The sequence below is a fragment of the Mauremys mutica genome, chromosome 8, assembly GCF_020497125.1.
Source record: "Mauremys mutica isolate MM-2020 ecotype Southern chromosome 8, ASM2049712v1, whole genome shotgun sequence".
Classification (NCBI taxonomy): Eukaryota; Metazoa; Chordata; order Testudines; family Geoemydidae; genus Mauremys; species Mauremys mutica.
Genome location: NC_059079.1, coordinates 15321736 through 15340840, shown reverse-complemented (window position 1 = coordinate 15340840; position 19105 = coordinate 15321736). Strand labels below are relative to the sequence as shown.

Sequence of the window (19105 nt, the reverse complement as noted above, 5' to 3'; positions counted from 1 at the left end):
AATAAGACTATGAAGAAAAATAGTAAGAAATTTGAAAAGGACTAGAAAAACAAAATAGCTGGAGGGATGTATAGCTTTAAAACCGTATCTCCAGGAAACCCCCCTAAAAACACACACTTACACCTCCAATGAAAATATGCCATACTATATATTAATAAAGAAAGGCCTACATTACAGCTAGATACTACGGTCATGAGTTCCTTAAAATGGATATGCAATAGCAATGCACTAACTTCAGAAAATTCAGGGGTTTTATACCTGCTCAGTCCCTTGCACATAAGTATTATATGATCACTAGTTACATGTTCCTGGAACAGGTGTGCAGTAATACAAAATACCTTTTCTACATTTTAGATCAGTGGTCTCCAATTTTTTTTTACGCCCAAGATCACTTTTTGAAGTTAAGAGCAACCCAGGATCTATGCCGCCCCTTCCCTGTGGCCCCGCCTCTTCCCTAAAGTCCTGCCCCACTCACTCCACCCCCCACCCCCTGCAGTCAGTCGCTCTCCCCGACCCTCACTCACTTTCACCGGGCTGGGGCCAAGGGTTTCACAGTGTGGGAGGGGCTCTGGGCTAAGCCTGGGGCAGGGGGTTGGGGTTCAGAAGGGGGTGAGGAGTGCAAGCTCTGGGAGGGAGCTTGGGTACAGGAGGGGGCTCCAGACTGGGGCTGAGTGCTGGGGTGCAGGAGGGGGGTATGGGGTGCTGGCTCTGGGAGGGGGCTCAGGGCTGGAGTGTAGGAGGGGTGGAGGTGCTGGTTCTGGGAGAAGGGTCAGGGCTGGGGCTTGGGGTGCAGGAGGGGGGTAAGGGTGCAAGAGGAGGTATGGGGTGCTGCTCCGGGAGGGAGCTCAGGGCTGGGGTGTGGCCTCCCGCTGGCAGCACTTACCTCCAGCGGCTCCCGGTCGGTGACACAGCATGGCTGCCACTAAGGCAGGCTCCCTGCCTACCTCGGCTACACGCCATTCCTGGAAAGGGCCAACGTGCCCCTGCGGGGGCGGGAGAGGGGACGGCACGTGGCTTTGCACGCTGCCTCTCTCTGCAAGTACTGCCCCCGCAGCTCCCATTGGCCACAGCTACCCATTCCCGGCCAATAGGAAATGCGCGGGCGGTGCATACAAGCAGAAGCAGCGTGTGGAGGGAGACCCCTGTTCCCAGGGCAGTGGACCGCCCTGGCTGCTTCCGGGAGTGGCGCGGGGCCATGGTAGGCAGGGAGCCTGTCTTAGTGGCAGCCCAGCTGCACAGCTGGATATCGCAATCGACTGGGAGATCCTCTAGGATCAACTAGTCGATCATGATCGACTGGTTGGTGACCACTGTTTTAGATAAACACAATTTACGAACTTAGTGGAAGAGAAGGACATAAAAAACTAGTCTGTTTTCATTATTATATTGTGTTTGTCAAATGGAAGGTGGTTATCCTGCACATAATCGCAGAATGAAATATCTTTTTGTTAAAAAAAAATATAAATAAAGAAGACGTATTCAAGCAGGCAGAATTAGGGTTATTTTGGGAATCCTAACTTTAAACTGCCTCACTTTATAGCAATTCAAGGCTCAAGGTTGGGTGGAGTATTAACAGTTGTCATTTAGTACCCTTTTCTTAACAATCAATCTAATAGAAAAAGTACTGTGATCAAATTATTATTTTGTCAAAATCTGCATGTGTATTTATTTAAGTGTCTGATCAATTTATTCATGTTTTTTGCCCCCTCCCTGCAAGTTTTCCAGAACAATTTGCCTGGGGTCTTAGAACAGAAATTAGAAATTTCAGCTTAAGAGATCACTTTGGAAAGTAACAATAAGGAGCTTTGAATAGAAGTGACTATCTCAGTCACGAGTAAAGTAAAATTATCCAATGAGTAAGTGGATTCTGGCAAAAATAAATACAGATTTTGAAAGCTTACTGTGGAGAAAAGTAACTAAGTGATTAAATGTCAAACAAGATTATCCTTGTTTATTTAAAAAAAATGCAAAAAAATATATTCATAATGTTGCATTAAAAGCTAAGAGAATCTGTTTTTTCTATTAGCAGAACCTAAGAGCAGCAGCACAACATATTTCACAGAATGTTTTCCCCCCAGGGATTTCTCATCCAAATACTTATAAGGCCTCGCCCTAGTTAGCTTTTAAAGCCAAATAAGGTCACATACTTTTCCACAAAAGGATGCTTTTCTAAATATGCAATATCAAAAACCTCACTTTCTTCTTATATGGCAGCAAGCATGTTTCTGCAGGATACGCAATTATTAATGTCATAGTAAAGAAGTAGAATCAGGCCGTGGAGAATTTCACTTGCAGCTGGCGAAACATGTCTGCTGTTAAAAACGTAATGGACTAGACAGTGTAAATTCACAGTGTTGAGTTCAACAGAGTTTCCATTACTTGGTCAAGTCATAGCATGTTTGAGAAATACCCATCACTCCACCCAAACAAGTTTTACACGTAGCTTCAGTATTTCTCTATTGAGAGAATTTTCATTTATACCACGCTATAAACACACATTTCACAAAAAGAGTATCATTATAGGAACTGTTTAGTATTATTCTATAGTCAGGATTAATTTTAGCGAAAAAAACAATCCTTATTTGTTACACGAACAAAACAAACAAAACTGCTGCTTTTTCCATACCTCATGATAGTAGTCCATAATTCCTTGCAGAACCTTTTTCAGATTACTGGCCTAACAGTGTATAAAAGAGAACATTGGTTATATGCTATTAAGAATAGATACTTTTCTCAGACTAAAAAAACCCCGAAGTTTAATCTGACTTCATTTTATTTTCATTTAAAAATCTACACAGTAGTTTTATGAGAAAAATATGTAATGATGCTAGGAGAGGATTAAGATGAGAACGGAATTGCATGTGAAGCATAGATCATGGTAAAGTATGTTTAAATCAGTTACATACAATTTGAATATGCGTGTTAAATATTGCTCTTTTTGACACCCCTCCCCAATACTATAACATAGTAAATATTAGATAAACTCGGGAAACATCATCCTAAGCGACTGCAAATAGCTTTTGCCAACTTTCATTTTTGGTACCTTTATTCTCCAGTTGTCACCAACATCTTCTTTAATACGGCTTAGCCATGATTCATCAAACCAGGCAACATCTCTAGAATAAAAGTAAACCGTAGTTACTAAACAGTAAAATGGCATAATTCAAATGAGACATCAGACCTCCAGCGTTAGTTTTATATTAGAAAATTCACTACAGTATCCGAAGAGGTACATTATTGGAAATTTTCTGTCCTGGCGAGTGAATTCTACTGAACAAGACATCAAAGCTAGGTAGTGAAGACACTCCACTCTGCAGGGCAGAAGGAATTTTGAGTCTTCAAGTATATAGCGCAAGGGTGGCCAACCGGTGGCTCTGGAGCCGCATGCAGCTCTTCAAAAGAAAATATGTGGCTCCGCCCAGGAGCCAACTCTGGGGAAAAAAATGGTAGGTGCTCAGCACCCACCGGCAGTCCTATCAGTCCCCCACCCCTCCCACCTGCCAACACCTCCCCTCATCAGCACCTGCCCCTCCTGCTCACCCGCCACCACAATCAGCTGTTTCGTGGCGTTGCGGCTCTGGGAGGGGGGGGGGAGGAACGCCCAGCTCCCCTCCTTCCCCCAGCACCTCCCAACATGATCAGCTGTTTCATGGCGTTGAGGCTGCTCTGGGAGGGTGGGAGGGGGGCTGGGTGCGCGTCCTCACTCCTCCCTCTCCCTCCCTGAGCCACTTCAATGCCGTGAAACAGCTGACTGTGGCAGGAGGCGCTGGGGGAGGGAAGAACGAGGACCCGGTGCGCAGCCTTCCCCCTGTTACCTTCTCCTCTGTCTCCTTGCCTGCTGCCCCTGTTTCGCACCAGGAGGCTCTGGGAGGGAGCGGGGAGGAGCAAGGACACATCTCACTGGGAAAGGGGGCGGAATGGGGTAGGAAGGGGCAGGGTTGGGGGTGGAGTGGGAGGTGGGGCCTGGGGCAGAGCCGGGTGTCCAGAAACCCCTGGCTGGAGCCTGGTCTCCTTCAATAAAGTACACAGTGACTACTAGCTGGTGTGGAAATTTTTAATCAAAATTTTTCTTACACCATCTAACAATGGAAGGCAAGTGCAAACGGAAAAGAAAATACACAGATGAAAATCGAGGCTTCCTACAGGAGTGGGAGCATAAGTACTTTTTCATTGAACGTAATGGTAAGGCCGTGTGTCTTTTTTGCCAGACATGTGTCTCTCAGTTCAAATCTTCAAACGTGCAGCGTCATTTTGCTTCTAGCCATGCACATGTGGATCAAGAATTCCCACAAGGTTCTGAACTCCGCACTTTAAAACTGAAAATTTTGAAAAAACAAACAGATGTAGAAGCCCAATTCTTCACCCAATTTGCCAACCGATCGCAGACTGTAACATTAGCCTCCTATTATATGGCCTAGCACATAGCCCGTGCAAAAAAGCCCTACTCTGAAGGCGAGTTTATAAAAAAGTGCCTCACGGATGCGATTTCAATTGGGGTCACCAGAGAACGAGCCTCTAAAGAAGAAAATTTCTGGTCTGTAGCTTTCACGCCACACAACAGAAACCAGAATCTCCGACTTGAACAGTGACATTGAATGGCTACTGCACTTGCAACTTCAGCAGTGTGAGTATTTGAGCATCGCTTTGGATGAGTCGAGCGATGTACAGGATAAACCTCAATTATCAGTATTTGTCTGGACTGCGTCGTAAGGGAAGAACTCCTGGATATCGTCCCACTAAAGGGCTGAACTCTTGGACGAGATCTAAAGGAGGCATTGATGTTGCTAGTTGCGAAACACCACTTCCCTTTACAGAAGCGATGGGGCTCCATCCATGTGGGGATCTGTGAATGGATTAGTAGGGCTTTGTAAGTCTGACGAGAGCTTTCCCAAAATTTGGACATTTCACTGTATTATTCATCGGGAGAAACTGGTAACTAAAAATCTCAAATTTGATCATGTCATGAAACCAGTCTTGCACATTGTGAATTTCATTTGCTCAGATGCATTCAATCACAGACAATTTCAAAATCTAGTCAAAGAACTGGATGAAGACAACTTCCCTGCTGATTTGCCATTTCACTGCACAGTTTGATGGCTCTTGAGAGGTAAAGTTATTTCCTGTTTTTTCAAGCTCCTAGAACCAGTAAAATTGTTTATGGAGGAGAAGCAAACAATACACCCTGAGCTTACAGATCCTGGGTGGGTTCTAGACTTGGCATTTCTTGCAGACATGCTGCTGCATTTGGATAAAGTAAATGTGGACTTACAAGGAAAATTCCAGTTGCTGTCTGATCTAGTGCAAAGTGTATTTGCGTTCATGAACAAACTGCAGTTGTTTCACAGACAAATGCTTGAGGGAGAGCTGACACACTTTCCCTCAATGTCACAACTTCCAGACAGATCAAAAGAAGATGAAGCAGAACTCCTAAAACGGAGCACAACTAGATATGCGAGCAGGATTAAAGATCTTCAGGACGGTTTTGAGGAAAGAGTCCAAGATTTGCAGCAGAAAAGACCTCAAATCAGATTTCTGATTGACCCTTTTAGTGCTGAAGCCAATTGTCTGAAGCCCCCTTTAGTTACTGACGAAGCAACATCCCAGATGGAAATAATAGAACTTTTGAAAGATGACAGATTCAAATTTGTTCAGAAGACAGAGGGGACCCTTACTTTCTGGAAATCTGTGCCAAAGGATAAATACTCCAACATCAGAGGTGCGTCCCTAAAATTAATCTCGATGTTTGCCTTGACCTATCTTTGTGAGTCTACTTTCTCAACACTCAAACATGTGAAATCCAAGCACCGATCCGTTCTGACAGACAGCCACTTAAGAGAACTGCTGTGTGAGAGCACAACTGAACATAAACCAAACTTCAAGGGAATTGTTGAAAGCAAAGATTGCCAGAAGTCCAACTAAGTAAAACACTAAGACAAGTTGTTATTATCGTTAACTATACATTATAAATGCATAATAAATATACACTATAAAATTATATAATGATTGTGTGTGCACGCGCACACACACACATATATAATTTATTACATAATACTGTGGCTCTTTGGCAATGTACATTGGTAAATTCTGGCTCTTTCTCAGGCTCAGGTTGGCTGCCCCTGATATAGTGAATTAAAATTAAAACATAAATATCTAAAATATTTCTTTACTGTGCCTAGTTTTTATGCTTTGTACCAGACAAAAAAAAAATCATGTTTATGTTTAGAATAAACAGTTAAAAAAATCTGAACTGACAAAAGCCAGCTACAGCAATTACAGTTAGAGTTAACATATTTATACACTTATGCTATAACAATTTAATTAGTCCAAAGAATTAGGAAAGAAAAAAAGTTTTGTTCTAGATTGTCATTTTACATAACTTTTTGTATTTCTTTTCAGAGCCACTAATATAATGTTGTCCCACTGAATGGATCTTGCTTGCATTAAGAGACATTTAGAGACTTTAAAGGACCAGTCCATATGCATGCTATTAGTTTACCAATGGAACCTTTTAACAATATTGGAACAAGTTATTAAACAATCAATTTGTAAGCACGTAGAGGATAACAGTGTTATAAGGAATAGCCAGCATGGGTTTGTCAAGAACAAATCATGCCAAACCAACCTAAATTCTTTCTTTGACAGGGTCTCCGGCCTAGTGTAGAGGGGGAAACAGGGTATATGCTACATCTTGATTTTAATAAGGCTCTTGTCCACAGTCTCACAAGTCGTTCTCATAAACAAACTAGGGAAATGTGGTTGAGATGAAACTACTATAAAGTGGGTGAAGAACTGGTTGAGAGACCGCACTCAAACAGCAGTTATCAATAGTTCGTTGTCAAACTGCGAGGATGTAATTACTGCAGGAAGATGCTAATTAATCTCTGCTGACTGTGGTAGGTGCAGTTTGTTAACCCAGCTCAGATACAGAGGTGGGTGCTGCCCCTTTGGTCAGAGGATCTAGGCAAAACAGTCCTCAGGGAGCAACCCTAAGAGCAGCCAAACCCAAGGAGTAATTTTGGGCTTAAAGTTGTGTAACTTCACGTTGAATCATTTTGTTATAGCCAAACCCTAAGAAGGTGGTTATCTTTGCCCTAATATAACATGTGCATACTATGTTTTGGAGCATGCTGGGAAAAGCACCTGCTTATACTTATCAAATTGCTAATCATCAAAGCTGTATTTTTAAACAGTATATGGCCCCGCATTAAACCCTTCTTTTCTTATCTGAGCCAGCAGTAAAGAGGCATAACACTATTTCAGTGACAGTAAGATGTTCTGATCTTGTGTCTGAGCTGACTGCAGTTTCAAACAGTGGGCATGCCACCAAAGTGACATGTCCACTAGTGTTTAACTCCACTCTGCCACTCCAACCCCAATTCACTGTTGAAATCTTAGCAGGACAGAAAAATATTTTCAATATCCCTTCCATTTTTTAAATAGGGTTTTCCCATGACAGCTTCAATACTTGAACTATAAAAGCTCCCAAATTACCCTTAAAACATAATGGTCAAGACCCAATAGCAGTATTACACAAAGACATGTAGGTTGAATTTCCAGTTCCTCTCTCTAAAAGGGAAGTAGAGCAAGAACTCAAGCACTGATATCCATGAAAATGGTGTCAAAGAGAACTTATGATCTTGTACTCCTTGCACATTCTGACCTGCATCTAGTTCCTAAATTCCCAATAGCAGTATTCATGGGATAATTTATCCCAATTAACTAACTGAAAAAACAAAAACAATTCAGAAAAGAGAACAGTGATGATCCTAATGTTTGTATTCCAGATCATTTTTTCCACCATGAACAAGACACACCAAAGATTAGATGTATGCTCCCAAAACATTTTCCCATTAGACTATTCTGTAATAAGGAGACAAGATGGGTGTGTATCTTTTATTGGACCAACTTCTGTTGGTGAAAAAGACATGCTTTCAAACTCCTGAAGAGGAGTTCTGTGGAACAGAGAAGAGCTGAAGAAGAGCTCGTCTCTTTCACCAACAGAAATTTGGCCAATAAAAGATATTAACTCACCCATCTTGTCTCTCTCTTATCCGGAGACCAACACAACTACAACAATACTGCAGACATATTCTGTAATAAATCACATTTCCATAGCAAATTAGTTCCGAATAATCTATAGGATATAAAGGAAAATCTGTGCTTCAACTATGCTTATACTAAAAAAACAAAACCAAAGCTCTGAGGAGAAGAGGGTGGAGAAATTACTCCAAACCATCCACTCTATCATGTTGTTGATATTCAGTCAGTATCAACCCCATAGTAAAGGCATCTTTTTCGCTCAGTTATAAACACCGGTATCATACAAGCTGAGATATGTAACATTTTCTAGGAAGATATACATTGTTATTCTGCAAATCTGGTACTTTGGGAAAAAAAAGTATGAAACCTAAATAAGAATGTAGAGTAATTTGATACATACTTTTTGAACTTAACTGTCAACTTACATTTGATGAAGTACTTGTGCCATTGCAACACCATTTGTCAAGTCTTGAACATCTTTGCAGGGTCCAGAAGTATTAAATGTCTGCAACTAAAGAAAGGCAAACAATATGTTTCCAGTTCAACATAGAAAGAGACAGGGAATTAGATGCAATTCTCTATTTTTCCTTAGTATGACTCTTTAGTAAGATGTCTCTTTATTTTAAGTAGCCTGGAACATCAAAATCCCTTCCACAAACTGAATAAATTTGTAAACTAAGCCAATAAACTATTCCTGCTCAATACTTTGACAGAAAGGCAATTACCAATATTGGCTTAAAATGTTCAAATATGCTGACCTAGCGTTTTTCCATAGTAGTGGTATTCCTATCTCTCGTTGTAAACTAAACTTGTGAATTAACATCAATTTGAGAGACTGGTGTAACATTTACTTGTTTCTTAAATTAGGTGACAAAGCTTCCATTTTGGATGTTTAAAACGCTCATCAAAAATTTGCTTAAAAATAATAAAAAGAGAAATATTCTAATTTCAAACAATCCCAATTCAATCATTCATAATGTGTATGTTAAATATAAACGTCCACCTCCCTTAAGACCTTTAAGATTATTGGGAAAAAAGTTATATAAAAACAGATGGAGATGTGTGCTTTTGGGTGGCAAAAGAAAAAAGTATGGCTACAGAACAGTTATCACATTCTTCAATCATTCTTAGCTGTTTTCATATTCTTAGAGTGTGCAAGTGTTGCATATTGGAAATATACTTGCTTGGAACATGGGAAACTCTGAAGTCATCCTTACATTTTGGACTGCATATCAAACATAACACTAAAATTCACGAAATCCTTCTTTAACATATAATAATACTTTGAAGCTTTTACAAAAGAGCTGGAATAGAAGACCAGGAGAAAGGTACTAACAGACAACGAACATTTGAATTTCCTAATGGTTGCATATAAAGAAGCTTTTCCCATTTAGTCTCTCATGGCTGGATTCACAGTAACTATATTCTTAACATAGTAATATATGAACAAAAATAAAATTGAACATCACAGCCCCATATTCCATCTACCAATCTTCATCTCTCCTACAAAAACTGGTATTATAAGAGCTGATAGGTTGCCTAACACTTCAATCTCCCCCTAACACCTTCCATTATAAAAATGTCTTGAAACCTTTTAAGAAGCTCTAACACCTCCATTTTGAGTTTGCAACCTAATTAGGCATCTTTTATTTTTGTATGAAATTACTGTTTATATTACTGTAGCTCCTAGAGGCTCCAATTAGAATTAAAGTCCCATTGTGCTAAATGCTACACACATACATAGTGACAGACAATCCCTGCCCCTAAGAGTTTAAAATCTAAGGGCTCAATCGTTGCAAAGTCATGAGCCCAGGGTAAGGGACAGTGTTCTGTTATGCTCCACCAGGAGCAGCACAAAACATGAGAACATAAAAACGGTCATACTGAGTCAGACCAAAAGTCCATCTAGCCCAGTATCCTGTCTTCCGACAGTGGCCAATGCCAGGGGCTTTCAGTGGGAATGAACAGAACAGGCAATCCCCAAGTGATCCATTCCCTGTCGCCCATTCCTAGCTTCTAGCAAACAGAGGCTTGGGACACCACCCCTACCCATCCTGGCTAAGGGTATGGCTACACTTACGGTTTGCAGCGCTGGTCATCCAGCTGTGCAGGGCCAGCGCTGGTGTGTGGCCACACTCACAGCTACCACAGCTGGTGTGTGGCCATATTTGCAGTATTTGCAGCGCTGTTGGGAGTGATGCATTATGGGCAGCTATCCCAGCATTCAAGTGGCCGCAACGTGCTTTTCAAAAGAGGGGGGTGGAGTGGGGTCTAGTGTGACAGGGAGCGGGGGGAAAGAGAGAGGGGATTTTTGGAGCCAACACTGTGTGTTTAGCTTCCTGCATTGAAAAATCAGAACATGTTTCCGACCCCTTAGTCTTAACTCTTAATTGCAAACAGCCTGCAGCCAACACGACTCCTCGCTGTTTCACTCCCTCCCTGCCTGCCTCTCATTTGATTGTTTACAGCCAGGTACAGATGATCACAGCAAACAGGAGCTCTGTTTGTTTTTTAGATAAGCAACGGAGCTCCGATTGTTCATAACAAAACAAAGAGAGGCTGCATAACAAAACAAAGAGAGTAATTTATAAAAGCATTCTGGGATACATCCTTATACCCTGGAGGCCAATCACAGCGCTGGTGTGTGGCCACACTTGATGACCAGCGCTGCAGCACCAGCGCTGGAATCCTTATTCCCCATGCTGAGTGAGGTGTACGGCCAGCGCTGCAGCCAGGGAGTTGCAGCGCTGGAAGTGCCCTGCAGGTGTGGCCACTTACTAATTGCAGCGCTGGTGGAGGCTTTCCAGCGCTGCAACTCGCCAGTGTAGCCATACCCTAATAGCCATTGATGGACCTATCCTCCATGAACTTATCTAGTTCTTTTTTGAACCCTGTATGCTAATATACGTTTAGTTTGGTTTAAGAGCAGTCTAGCGAGGAGCCTACTTCTGTTAGTCTTTAAGGTGCCACCGGACTCCTTGCTATTTTTGTAGATACGGACTAACACGGCTACCCCTCTCATACTTGGTACTTCTGCAGTGTGTTTTTAAACTCTTCATTGCTGGTAATGGCAATATGAAAGCAAATAGCAAGGGTGGTTTTTTGTTTTTTTTAATATTACACGGGTCTGAGCAGTTTTCATAGATTTACAGGCTGATTTTGGACCTCTGAAGACAATGGGGGTTTGCAACTGACTTCTGTGGAAGCAGGATCCATTACTTGCAGCAGAATCATTTATAGAAAAACGACATGAACTTTGCTAAACTGACACTGTGAAGAGAAATATATCCCAGGAAAATTCTATCCCTTACCCCATAGCCTACAGAAGTCAAAGGCACTGCAAAGGACTGGGGCATGATTCCCCCAGTGCAGTGTAGGGCTGCCACAAGCACTGCAGTCCATAGGCAATCTCTGACAGGCTGCTGCAAGACAGAGCATGCAGGATCAGCTCTAACTGGTGCTGGGGCTCATTTCAGCACCCAGTACAGCCCAGAATCCAGCTTAAATCACCTTTGCTCTCCACCCCATTGGGTGGGGCAAACACTTTCTGCCTTAGAAGCACAACTATTAGGCTGGTGCATTGCATATGCTTTGAAGGGTGTATTACACATCTTATGACATAATTCTTATTTCTTCTAAGATATTGCATGTTCTGTCATCAAATAGCTATACATTTTAAAGTAGGACCATACACATATACAGTTATCAGATAGGTTTCTATGCTTAGATGAAGGGGGGGAAACTGAATTTCTGCCTGAGGATCCAGGCTGGAGGCTCTCCAGCTGCTACCACAGCTAAATAAGCTATGAAGACAGGTTCTACAGGTTTAGCCTCCAAAGAGATTTTGAATAGAAATGTTTACAGATTTTTTACAAGTGGGACAAAAGAAAAGATTATGGCCCAAACTAACATTATTCAGCCACTCATGGAAAGGAAGTCAACACTAAGACTGTTTACCAGTTCTAAATGGCTGAAACTATAAGTACAGTAACTCCTCATTTAACGTTGTTTCAATGTTACGTCCCTGCTCAATTAGGGAACATGCTCATTTAAAGTTGTGCAATGCTCCCTTATAACGTTGTTTGGCTGCCTGCTGTAAGATTCTGCAGAAGAGCAGTGACTTTATAAGGGAGCATTGCACAAGTTCCGCTTCTCCGCCTCCTCCCCATCCCTCCCACCGCTTCCCCCTTAGGACTTTCTGGGAGGAAGGGGCAGATGCGGGGAAGCCCTGTGTCTCCATCCTCCTCCCCCATTTAGCGGCGCTTAGGATTTTCTGGGAGGGAGAGGGAGGAGCGGAGATGCGGGCCGCTTAGGACTTTCTGGAAGGGAGGGAGAGGAATGGAGATGCAGGGCTTCCCTGCTCCTCCACCCTCCCAGCACTTCGTGCTTAGGACTCCTCCCCCTTCCTCCCAGAAAGTCCTAAGTGCTGCCAAACAGCTGTGGAGTGGGAACAGGAAGTGGAATGGGGACAGGAAGAGGCAGGCCTGGAGCATTCCTGGCAAAATCCGAGCCTGTTCTCTGGGAAAGCTGCCGCCGCTGCTGCTGCAAAAGTGCTTCCTAGCATCCTTACCTGCAGCGGGCTGTGCCTGTATGGGGTAAGCCAGGGGCACTTCCCAACCACAGTACAGTACTGTACAGTATATAGTATAATGCCTTTTGTCTGCCCACCAAAAATTCCTTGGAACCTAACCCCCCGCATTTACATTAAATCTTATGGGACAATTGGATTCGTTTAACATTGTTTCATTTAAAGTTGCATTTTTCAGGGACATAACTACAACATTAAGTAGGAGATACTGTGCAGAATATCTTAAATAAGGATTTCTTCCCCAGAGGCAGCCATTCAACATTCTATAATGCAGAATATATCTGCATCTTCCCCTGGGTCTGTGGGAGACCAAATAAGATTTTAAGATTGCAACTTCCATATATTCTAAATAAATCTCTTGACGATAATTTTTAAAAAACCGAGATAGATGGCATGAATATGGTGATCAATCTCATCTGCCAGAGTTATTCCAGACCTGCAATACTATCTACTAGAACTTGAGAGGATAAAATAGCTCCTCTAGATATCCGAGACTATTTTTCTCCTTTGCTTATAAAGGGTAGTAGAAGTACTCAAAGGCTTGGCTAAGAGCTACCGGTATTTCCTTAGGTACTTACTGTCTCAAGGACATACAACTTTGGGATCACAGGAGTTAAGTTTTATAAGTTTTGCTTGAGAAAGCATTCTAAAAGACATTATAAGAAGTGTACATACTGAACAGAGGGGAAAAATAGTTTCCTGTCAACATAAGTAGGAAAGTAGGTTACTGACTATGGGCGTGATCCTGAGCGCTTGACTTCAGTGTGAGGTAAACACACTCACGCTTAACTTTAGGCACATGAGCTGTCCCACTGAGACAATGGAACTACACATGGGCTTGAAGTTAAATATGTGTCTTTGGAGGACAGAGGCATAAGTAATGCCTGGACATCATAAAGGCACGTCAGTGCATTGGATGCATGTATTTGTCGTGTTACAAAAAAATAGTCAAATTCTGCTGTTATTCTGGTGTAAGTCTAAAGTAACTCTATGTAAAAGCATAATTTGCCCACATGCCCCCTCTTATATAAAGCACAATGCTAAAGGAAATTCAAGAGAAGCAACTGCTTTAGTATGTTAAGAATCTACCTATACACTATCGTTCCAAGCACTTAAATATCTAAGACACTGAGACAGGTGTCCATGACATAAGCCTGCTCTAAAGATAGCTTCCTCCTGACTGTTGCTGCAGGTATTATTTCCATTCTTATCTCAATGGAAAATATTGTGGTTTCCCTAATATGAAGGGAATAAAGGCTCTCTTTCTGGGGACACAATTCAGAACATCTACGTTTGAGGACTACTGTGGAAGTAGTAGTGTTAGACGACAGAAGTTTAGTTTCTCCTGGGCACTTATAAATATATTTTTGTTAATTTGAGTAAGCTAACTTATTAATATTTGAAAATACAGTATTCCATGACACAGCAGACTGAAGAACATACTAATTCTGTGATGTCTTTGAAATATTAAAAAGGCATTCAATATGTACAAATATTAGTTAACACTTGTAATTCACATTCCTCCCCATCCCCAACGGAGGATATGTATTTATGCTACAGGGATTGCATCAATAAAAATGCATAACCACAAGGAAGATTATGAATAAGGTGAGCACCCCTTTGCAATACTAATGATAAATATAAACCACTTGAGCTTCTCTCTCATGACTACCCAGAATAATTGAAACTACTTAATATTATAGATAATTCTAGCTCACAGGTCTCTCTATTAACTATTCCTTTCAATACAAAGCATCTTCTCCCCATCCCACTGCTATTTTGGAAGTGAATTCTATATTAGACATAGTTATGGAAAATTAAAGTTGCATAGACTGTAGCAGCAGTATGGCTATTAATACTATTAAGCGTTCACTAACTTATGAGTTACATCAGTGAAATAAGATGTTAGACCAGAAAAACAAAACAAAAACCACAACACATACAGGGCAATACATACACGCTGTAATAGCAACACACAATCTGAACATACAGGGCCTGATTCTCATTTTCACAAAGGCCTCTTTACTTAAGGGACCTTTACGTGGAAATAAGTTATAATTACTCTCACTTTATGATCTCTTTCCATGATTAGATCTGTATAAACAGCCAAGGTATAAATGAGAGTTAGGCCCATAATGTCTAAAGCAGCACTAATAAAAAGTTAGACACACCCATTTCAGCCCTAAGAAAAAATACTGGAATTTGGATATATGCTCAAGTTGTTCTTACCTATGCTATGGTGAGCCTTAGGATAGGTTGTTTTTTTTGTATATTAATGGAAAAAAATTAAAAACCCTGAAACAATGCTAAGATGAAGGAAAGGAAGACTGAGAAGAGATACAGAATTTAATTTTTGTACAACATGTAAAACACTATGTGGGTGCCAGCACAAAAAAAATGGAGTGAAGAAAAAAGCATGAAGTTATTTTTAAACTATTATATAAGACTCTGAATTCCATGACCCAGTAATAAAACATACCTATATATTTACAAATACTTTACTCGATATATGCATGCACACAGTTTGAATTTGTTGGAGGAGTAAAAAATGGGGTTCCCCTTCCTATAAGTACTACTAAACCATCTCTATCTTGGTTATTTTTTTATCCCTGCATTTCTAAATTACTTCTAAAGAGTGATTAATTCCCCTTCCCCATTCCAATTTGGCACCCACTAACTGGCTAGTATTTCCAAAGAAACATTCTGGGTTATTCTGCTATAACCTAACACTGGCTTTATATAATTCCTACTGCAATCTCTCAGTGTTTGGTACAATACAGTTCCATCAAAAATCTTTTGACAAAGCCACTCTGAACCTGCAACTCCTGAACTAGAGAGACAAGAAATCATCCAAAATATGAGCAAAACTGAAAGGGAATGTTCAATTTCGATTAAACAACTTGTTTGTTGCACATGCAGAGCTGCACATTTTGAAGAGTTTGAGAATCACTGTACTAAATGTTTTAAGATCTTACATTTTTGATTTTGTCAATTGAAGTCTGCACTTTAAGTGTTAACTGGGTGTAAGTTTCATTTTATTGTTTTTTGTTAATAATTTAACAGGCTTCCAAACCAAAGCTAATGCTGAAAAAATAATGATCAGACTCACAGCATATTGGGATCTGAGAATGGTCAAACCTGCCCACTGCTCCAAAACCATTGTTATTTCAACAATGACTTGTTGGTTACAAGAAATGTCACTTGGTTCTTATGCAAATTATAACATAACAGCAATTTTTCTACCTATAAAAAATTTCAGTTCCAGTTAATTTGCTTCCTGATCCAGGAAAAAGTATAACAAGTGGATTGGGGGGGGAGGGGAAGAGAGAGAGAGAGAAGTGGTAGATGTAGTATATCTTTACTTTAGTAAGGCTTTTTCATACCGTCTCCTCTTTCTCATAAATAAATTAAGGAAAACAACCCAGATGGAGCAGCTATAAGGTGAGAGCATAACTGTTTGGAAAACTGGTAGTTCTCAGTGGTTAACAGTCAACCTGGAAGGGCATATTGCATGGGGTTCTGCAGGGATCAATTCTGGGTCCAGTTCTGTTCAATATCTTTATCAATGATTTAGATAATGGTCTAGAGAGTACACATATAAAGTTTGCATACAATACCAAGCTGGGAGAGGTTGCAAGTGCTTTAGAGGGTAGGATTAAAATTCAAAATGATCTGGACAAACTGGAGAAGTGGTCTGAAGTAAATAGGATGATATTCAACAGGGACAAATGCAAAGTACTCCACTTAGGAAGGAACACTCAGTTCCACACATACAAAATGGGAAATGACTGCCTAGGAAGGGATCTTGGGGCCATTGCGGATCACAAGCTAAATGAAAGCCAACAGTGTAATATTGTTGTAAAAATAGCAAACATCATTCTAGGATGTATTAACAGGAGTGTTATAAGCAAGCCACGAGACGTAATTCTTCCGCTCTACTCCACGCTGATTAGGCCTCAACTGGAGTATTATGTCCAATTCTGGGTGCCACATTTCAGGAAAGATGTGGACAAATTGGAGAAAGTCCAGAGAAGAGCAACAAAAATGATTAAAGGTCTAGAAAATATGACTTATGAGGGAAGACTGAAAAAATTGGGTTTGTTTAGTCTGGAGAAGAGAAGACTGACAACAGTTTTCAAGTACATAAAAGTTTGTTACAAGGAGAAGGGAGAAAATTTGTTCTCCTTAACCTTTGAGGATAGGACAAGAATCAATGGGCTTAAATTATGGCAAGGGCAGTTTAGACTTCCTGTCAGGGTGGTTAAGCACTGGAATAAATTGCCTAGGGAGGTTGTGGAATCTCCATCATTGGAGATTTTTAAGAGCAGGTTAGACAAACACCTGTCAGGGATGGTCTAGATAATACTTAGCCCTGCCATGAGTGTACAGGACTGGAGTAGATGACCTCTCAAGGTCCTTTCCAGTCCTACAAGTCTATGATTCTAAGATTTCCCTTCCCAATCTCTTACAGCCTTGGTTATTAGGTCAGAGGTGTAAGCATTAGCAGTATTTTCCCTTTGCATATTAAAAGGGCACAAACACACTCCTGTAAACCATGATTCTTATTGATGCATAATTCAGAGGTCTGCAGTCTTTTACCATAATTGAGAAGCTGGTAAAAGAACATATCAAGTCTGATTCCTATTTCTTTCCACTGAATAGTTGAGAGAGAAAATTAAAAAATATTATCTCTCTCAACACACACATTATAAAGTATAAATTACTATTTTTTTGAAAATTAACATGACTCTGCACAGGTATTATTTCAAGACAGTGGCCAAAGAGGTTTTTTTGTTGTTTGTTTTTTAATGGCACGCACAAAACCATTGGCATTTTAGACAAGATTGTTGCAGATCTCTGACAACTTAAATGATGGGGCAGACTTGACATAAGTCACTCAGCTGTGGAGAGAAACTTAAAAGAGAGGAGTAGATTAAAGGGAGAGAAGGAGAATTAATTTTAAACAGTGTCTCTCCTCATCTGGGGTGCAAAATGTTTATATGTTTAAGAGGTACATTTACAATCTCCATTTTTAAACAAAAACTTCCTTCTGTGGGACTTTATTTTAGAAGCAGCCATAGATATCAACGTTTAATCAAACACAGAACTGCATAGCCTTTCATCAGAGGGCGAGAGATTGCTTTAAAGTGAACCTGAGAATGAAGGTGTCATTCTCCTTGTGAAAGAGACACTCGGAGCAGGTCACCCTCATAAGCTGGACTGTGGTCTGCGGTTGTAAGAGGTGGAAAGGAAACACCCCCCCAAAAAAGCAAATACAAGATTCTGGATGCCGCAGATCAAGAGGGTCTGGAATTAAACCAAACCTCAAAGCAGGTTAAAACATGAGAGAACAGTTTAATGCTTCCAGAATGCTGGTAAAGGACAATCTTACTCTTTGTGGATTTAAAAATAGCAGTGTGAAACTAACACAGTATTGAATGATGGTGGCAACACTAACCAGGTCTGGGGGTTTGCCTCAGATCTAAAAACGAAACCAGAACTAGCTCAGTCCTGGTATTCCCAGCTTCTGTCACATTACAAAAAACACGTCGACATAAGCAAGAACTCAACCGGTTGTTTGTGTAGGTGGCGTGGATGCACTATATAGGGCGTGTAAGCTGAGAGGATATTACACAGGGGTGAGGGGAAGGGGACATTGCACAGAAGGGAGAGCAATAATAAAGGGGGCATTTTAAAAAGACACCCTCCTGCAAACCCCCTGAGGAGAGGAAAGGGGACAAGACCCACTCGTGACAGAGACAAGCCACGCTGCTAAGGTAGCGAACGCCACGGGCACGGGATTATAGCAAGGTGCGGGGGGGGCATTACACAAGATAGGAGCCCACGGGCGGGGGGCAGTGATACAGCGCGGGGATCGCGGTCCAGGGCCACTAACCGGGACGCGGTGTTCACCGGGCATGGGGATGAACACACGGGGCAGGTGCACAGGCTGGTGACTGCAACAAGGGGCACGTTATGCGGGGCGCAGGGGGAGGTTACGGGGATCGCTTATACCGGGTAGCGGGCAGCGCGCTGACAGGACAGAGCCCCCGCCCGCCCCGCGCGTACTCACCCAGAGCATGAGGCTGTCGCAGAGCAGCAGCTCGCTGGGCTTCGCCTCCATGGCGGCGGTGTCGGCCTGCTCCTCCGAGCGCTGGCCGGCTCCTCTCTCAGGAGCGCTACGTAACCAGCTCAATCCACTAACCTCACTTACGCCCAAAACAATGCGCAGATTACGTGACAACACCTCCTCCCGCGCGATACAGCGCCACCGTCACACAGTCACTCCCGCCCACTGCCCTGGGCCTTGACTGACACGGGAGTCCTCCAATCACTGGAAGGGAAGGCGGAGCGGCAGCCAAGCGCCTCGCCCACCACGCGTTTGCGCCAATCAGGGAACCCAGAGGCGGGGAAGGTTCGGCCGGGGAGCGAGCGTTGATCGGGGCCGCGCAAGGGAGGCTGGGAGAGCTGCTGGCT

General features: G+C 41.9%; 1 protein-coding gene across 1 annotated transcript in view; it reads right to left on the bottom strand.

Moving 5' to 3' along the window:
• Positions 1-18859, bottom strand: part of HOOK1 (hook microtubule tethering protein 1) — a 47192-nt gene extending 28333 nt beyond the window's left edge. The window contains exons 1-4 of the mRNA XM_045026478.1: positions 18702-18859; positions 8466-8551; positions 3044-3116; positions 2627-2677 (exon numbers count right to left, since the gene is read on the bottom strand). Coding sequence (XP_044882413.1) covers positions 2627-2677; positions 3044-3116; positions 8466-8551; positions 18702-18752 — 261 coding nt within the window. The 5' untranslated portion in view covers positions 18753-18859. The remainder of the gene's footprint in view (positions 1-2626; positions 2678-3043; positions 3117-8465; positions 8552-18701) is intronic.
• Positions 18860-19105: the final 246 nt, after the last annotated feature.